The 4,956-nt window shown below is 49.2% G+C and overlaps 1 protein-coding gene across 2 annotated transcripts in view; it reads left to right on the top strand.

Moving 5' to 3' along the window:
- Nucleotides 1–4,956, top strand: part of klf8 (Kruppel like factor 8) — a 38,285-nt gene that overhangs the window by 10,036 nt on the left and 23,293 nt on the right. For both annotated transcript variants that reach the window (XM_079355827.1, XM_079355826.1), the window contains exon 2: nucleotides 1,946–2,275. In XM_079355827.1, coding sequence (XP_079211953.1) covers nucleotides 1,946–2,275 — 330 coding nt within the window. The remainder of the gene's footprint in view (nucleotides 1–1,945; nucleotides 2,276–4,956) is intronic.

The raw sequence follows: 4,956 nt of genomic DNA, 5'->3' as shown, positions 1-4,956 counted from the left end.
GCTCTTCTCAAACACGGCACGTCGACCCTGAAGTTGCTTCTGAAGTTTCTTATTTCTGTCCTCCACAGCGTGAAGTTTTCCGTGTTGGACAGAAGGGAAGGGACGTGTGTGTTGCAGGATACACTCGTGGACACAGTCTGCTCTCCACGCCCAGCGTTTCCTGTGCAGCGTACCACACTGTTTGTGATTTAATATCGGCGCCCTGCTGCGCGTCGCCCAACATATCAAAATGGCTATTTGTTGACTGGACAGACAGCAGCTGCTCACAGGAAGTAGAGACTTAGTCTGAGTATCTGAGCGTCTCCTGCAGCGTGGGAAAGATAAAACATGCAAATTGGTTTCTCTATCACTTCCTGTTTAAAGCTCGCACACGCAGGCCGAGCTGATCGAACACACGTCCAGTTTAAAGCGCACATTCCTGTAGACTAGAAAGAAGAAGAGCTCAGAAACCACAACGTGAACGCTCCTGTGAAAGGTCAGCGCTAACCGCTGTCAGAGCTAGCTCAAAGAGGAAGACTGAACAGGAAGGGAAGTGATCTTTTTTTAATTCAACTTCCACTCAGATCAGCAGAGTTCAAACAGCGTGTGACAGCGTGGACCTCCTGAGTGACGAGTCTCAACACTGTCATTCACTCAAAGAAGGTTCTGGAGCCACACGGATCACTGAAGCTGTGAAGGCTGTGTGTTAGTTAGTGTGGTAATCAAAACCACAATGACCGAGACCAAGTCCATAAAAGTCCTCCTGCTGTGATCAGGGGGCGTGTCCTGTAACACACGGCGTTTTCCTTCTGATCGCAGGAAGGTCGTCGACATAGGCGCTCAGTGGAGGTCTTGACCGGTCTCGATTAAAAACCTGAGACCGAGACCGAGACCGGGTAAAAAGGTTTCGAGGCTCTGCCTGTTCCTCAGAGTCTGTTGGCGTTCACACATGAAACTCGCCAACGAAGAGTTCGGGAAGTTTTGTGCACACGTGGAATCAGCGTGAACATTTCTACTCTTCACGTTTGTTTCATCTGATGTTTTTTATTTCAGACACAGAGAAGTACGTTCTAGTTTGTGTCAAAGGACGCTGATGTGTGCAGAAAATAGAGACAGAGAAGAAGAAGAAGAAGAAGGGTGTGTGCATGACTAGAAGTGTGTGTGTGTGTGTGTGTGTTGTAGGCACTCCCCACACCTCTCTCTCTCTCTCTCTCTCTCGGCTTCCAGAAAAGGGTGTGTCCGCCTGCCTGCTGCTGAAAGGGAGGGAGGGGTCATTTCATGGCTACTCCTCCCTGCTCTCGCTCTCTCTCTCTCTCTCTCTCTCTCTCTCTCTCTCTCTCTCTCTCTGTTATTTCTCTTTCACTCTCATTCCCTCACTGGCAGCCTGAGGATTAGGCCTTTTGTTTCTCTGCCTCCCGTATCTCTCTTTTCTAGCTTTAATTTCCATCTTTCTCTTTAAACCAGTGTGTGTGTGTGAGTGTGAGTGAGTGTGTGTTCTTACCCCCCCTTCTGGCTGATTTCTGAGACGGCTCTCTCTCTCTCTCTCTCTCTCTCTCTCTCTCTCTCTCTCTTTTTTTGGACCAGCTCTTAGAGCAGAGGTAATGCTTGTTGTCATGTGTGTTTTTTTTCCCTCCTAACTCTCGCCTGCCATTTCCTGTCTCGCTTCCTCTCCTACCTGTCTTCCTCCCCTCCTGATTTCACAGTTTCCTCCCCCCTCTTGTGCTTCCTCCTCTATCTCCCCCCTCCTCTCTAACTCTCCATTCCTCCTTCAAATCCTTTCACAAATCCCCTCTTTTCATCCCTCTCTCCTGGCTTACAACTTTCTTTATTCTACATTGTTTTCAGCCTTCCTTCCCCCGTTGATGTTTCCCCTCTTTCACTGCCTCCTTCTCACCTCCTCTCCTACCTTCCTTCTCCTTTAATGTGTCAGATATCTCACCTTCTCCTTCTTCCTTCTCCTCCTCAGTGCCAGTCAACCCCTAAGCAGAAGAAGAGCGCCGCCGCCGGCCAGAAGAAGAAGAGGAGGAGCCCGGCCACGCGGAGCACGCTAACTCAGCAGCCGCCGCCGCCAGAAGAAGAGGAGAAGGAGGAGGAGGAGCCGGCGACCAGGTCTCGGCGGCCGCTGAAGAAGGAGGACGAGGAAGCAGGCGAGGAGGAGCAACAGGAAGTGGCATCACAGTCTTTGAAGAAGAAGAAGAAGAAGAAGGAGGAAGAGGAGGAGGAGGAGGAGGAGGAGGGCGAGACAGACATGCCCTCTGTACAGATCAAACCAGAACCAGAGGAGATGGAGTGCACGGTGAGGAGGGGGAGGGGCGGGGCTAACAACACGCATCACTTCCTCTCAGACATTAAGATCAGCTTGTTTACATACTTCTCTCTGCGTCACATGACCTTAAAGTTTAAAGGCAGCGTTGCTCCAGAAACACTTTTTCAGAGGTTGGTTGAAATTGTCTTTCACCCTGACGCCGCCATCTTGGTTCCGCTGACACGCCCCTCGCTGTATCTGTGCGTGTTGTCAGCGGCTGTCACAGTTTCCTGTTCTCTGTTTGAGAAACAGCGGCAGGTTTCCCGAGAGCGACGTTGACGTTTTGCTCATAAAACGGGATTCTTACAGAAACACGAGCGGGATCCAGACAACCACGGAGGGGAAGTGCAGCAGTGACGGAGGATGGAGCAGAAGGTGGTCGGATGGCGTGTTGGTGAAGTACTCCGTGGTGACATCACAGCCCGTGTTCCTCGCTTTTATTCCAAACCGTCCCGGGTCCTGATCTACGCCACGCCACTTTAAAAAGCAAAGCCTGCAGTGAGCGTCTGCAGAGGAATAAAGACTTGTGTGGATATTAAAACACAGCAGGATGAAGTGACGGAGCAGCTCACACATCGTAGCGTGTTGACATTTGAGTTGTTGTCGGGGTATTTTGCATTTCGAGCGGCGGCAGCGTCGACCTTTTGTTTGTTTTAATCCACGAGTGACTCTCGGTGAACGAGCGTCACGACACAAATAGCGAAGAGGTCAGAGGTCAAAGCAGAGTAAAAGCACCCTGACAAGAGAGCGTGAATCACGATGAAGGGCTTCACACTTCGTCCACACGTAGGCGGGTTGTTTTATAAAACAGAGCTCGTCACTTCTGCGATGGCAGACGTGACCAAACACACACACACACACACACACACACACACACAGAGTTACTCTCTCACTATGCGGACGAGCGGAGACACCTGAATGGACGACTTTGACAATGAAATGGTCGTTGAAGAGGAATGGCGAGAACATTTTAGCATGTCAACGACACTGCTGACTTGGCGTTGCCGTTTTGTGTCCTATTGTTTACGATGAGAAGGCAGAACAAACACCTGTCTGTGGGAGGGGCTACTGCCCTTTGTGATGTCATGAAGGGAACGTCTGTTTGAGCTGTCAGAGTTAGCATGATAAAGTGTCATTTGCAGAATATTTAAAATATATTTCTAAATGTTACTCGACTGCATCGTTGTTGTCTTAGTTTTGTCGTTTCGTTGAACACGGCTGTGTTTGCAGACGCCGCACACGTTTATGAGTATCTGTCAACATGTGGATATAACACACGCTCACTGTACATCATAAATGGAGTAATGGACGAGTGAAATCCTGAACTTCTGCTTCTTGTGTCTCTGAAACAAACACGTCATGTCTTCCCTAATGATGCTCAGCTAAGCGTCAGGTCGCAGCTCACAGTGAGAGCGTCTGTGTGCTGCCTGATTAAGGACTCAATGATTGTTAAAGGCTGCTCTTTATGAATGATAATTAAGTGTAATCATAAATAAAACATACTTTTGGAGTGTTTGCAACGCTGCACGGCTGAGCCGAGTGTTGCTACACCTTTTGTCATTTCCAGCTGCTGTGTTGTGACGGTTAGCTCCATGTTCAGTCGTAATGGGAAACAGGAGAGGCCATAGAAAAAAGGGTGTGAGCGGTAATGATAAGGCGAGGCCTGTCGCCATGGCAGCCATCAATGCAGAAAACAGAGTGAGCGAGGCGAAGGGGAGGAGGAGGAGGGAGGCGTCAGCTGGACGGGGAGAAGGATGGGGGAGTGTTTTTCAGGGTGGCAGGTGAAGAAGGTAAAAACAAAAATGGCGTGAATGGAAAAGAGCGAGGAGACAAACAAGGCGAGAGGAGGGATGTGAGGGAGGGTGTGGACTGATCACTGCTGGATGAGGAGATGCACGCTGAGGCTAACGGCTCCCTTTGCTTTGAATGGGAAAGCTAAATATGCTAGCATGAGACGTGAGGGTTAGATGTTTGTTGACTGTGGCTGCATGTTAGTCTGTGCTGCTCTGCTCCAGGTTACCATCAAAGAATCTGTATTCAACGCTGTTTCATCACTTCCAGAACAATCGCAGCCAAAGCATGCTCCGGCCAACTTAGACTCCAGGTTTGACAAACGGGGCTGACGGCGAGCTGGCTGCAGAGCGTGCAGGGCGTGCAGAGCGTGCAGAGCGTGCAGGGCGTGCAGGGCGTGCAGAGGTACGATAATAAAGAGCTGGAACACGAGCTTCAAGACGGTTTTCTGGATGTTTCAGACTGTTTCAGGATCTGCTTCAGGCCTTGGTGTGTTATTGGAAAGTTTAGCAGAAACATGTTTTCAGTGTTTGTAATAATGGATCTGACAATAAGTGATCGAGTTGCAGATAAATGGTTTGATGCAGTGACTTACAGACTTTGCAGCGGTGGAATTAAACATTCTTCACCTGCTGAGAGTCGTTTTCTGTCGCAGTATATTATATTGTTGAAGGTCATGATGAAGTTGACCTCTAGTATCTGTCTAGTTCAGTTAAGTGAAGTCTGCATCATGAAGCTGGAAAGAGGAAAGACAGCGTTTGAGACGAAGCTGAGATTTGGATTTGATTTGATTAAACCCTCCGCTGCTGTTTGTCGGGCAAATGATCAACACGAGTCAGAACACTGGCAGATAATTTGAAGTTTGCACGGAGCGACAGTTC

This window comes from Symphodus melops (genome assembly GCF_947650265.1).
Source record: "Symphodus melops genome assembly, chromosome: 11".
Taxonomy (NCBI): Eukaryota; Metazoa; Chordata; class Actinopteri; order Labriformes; family Labridae; genus Symphodus; species Symphodus melops.
Note: the sequence above shows the minus strand (reverse complement) of the source record. Positions and strands in the feature narration are given on the sequence as shown.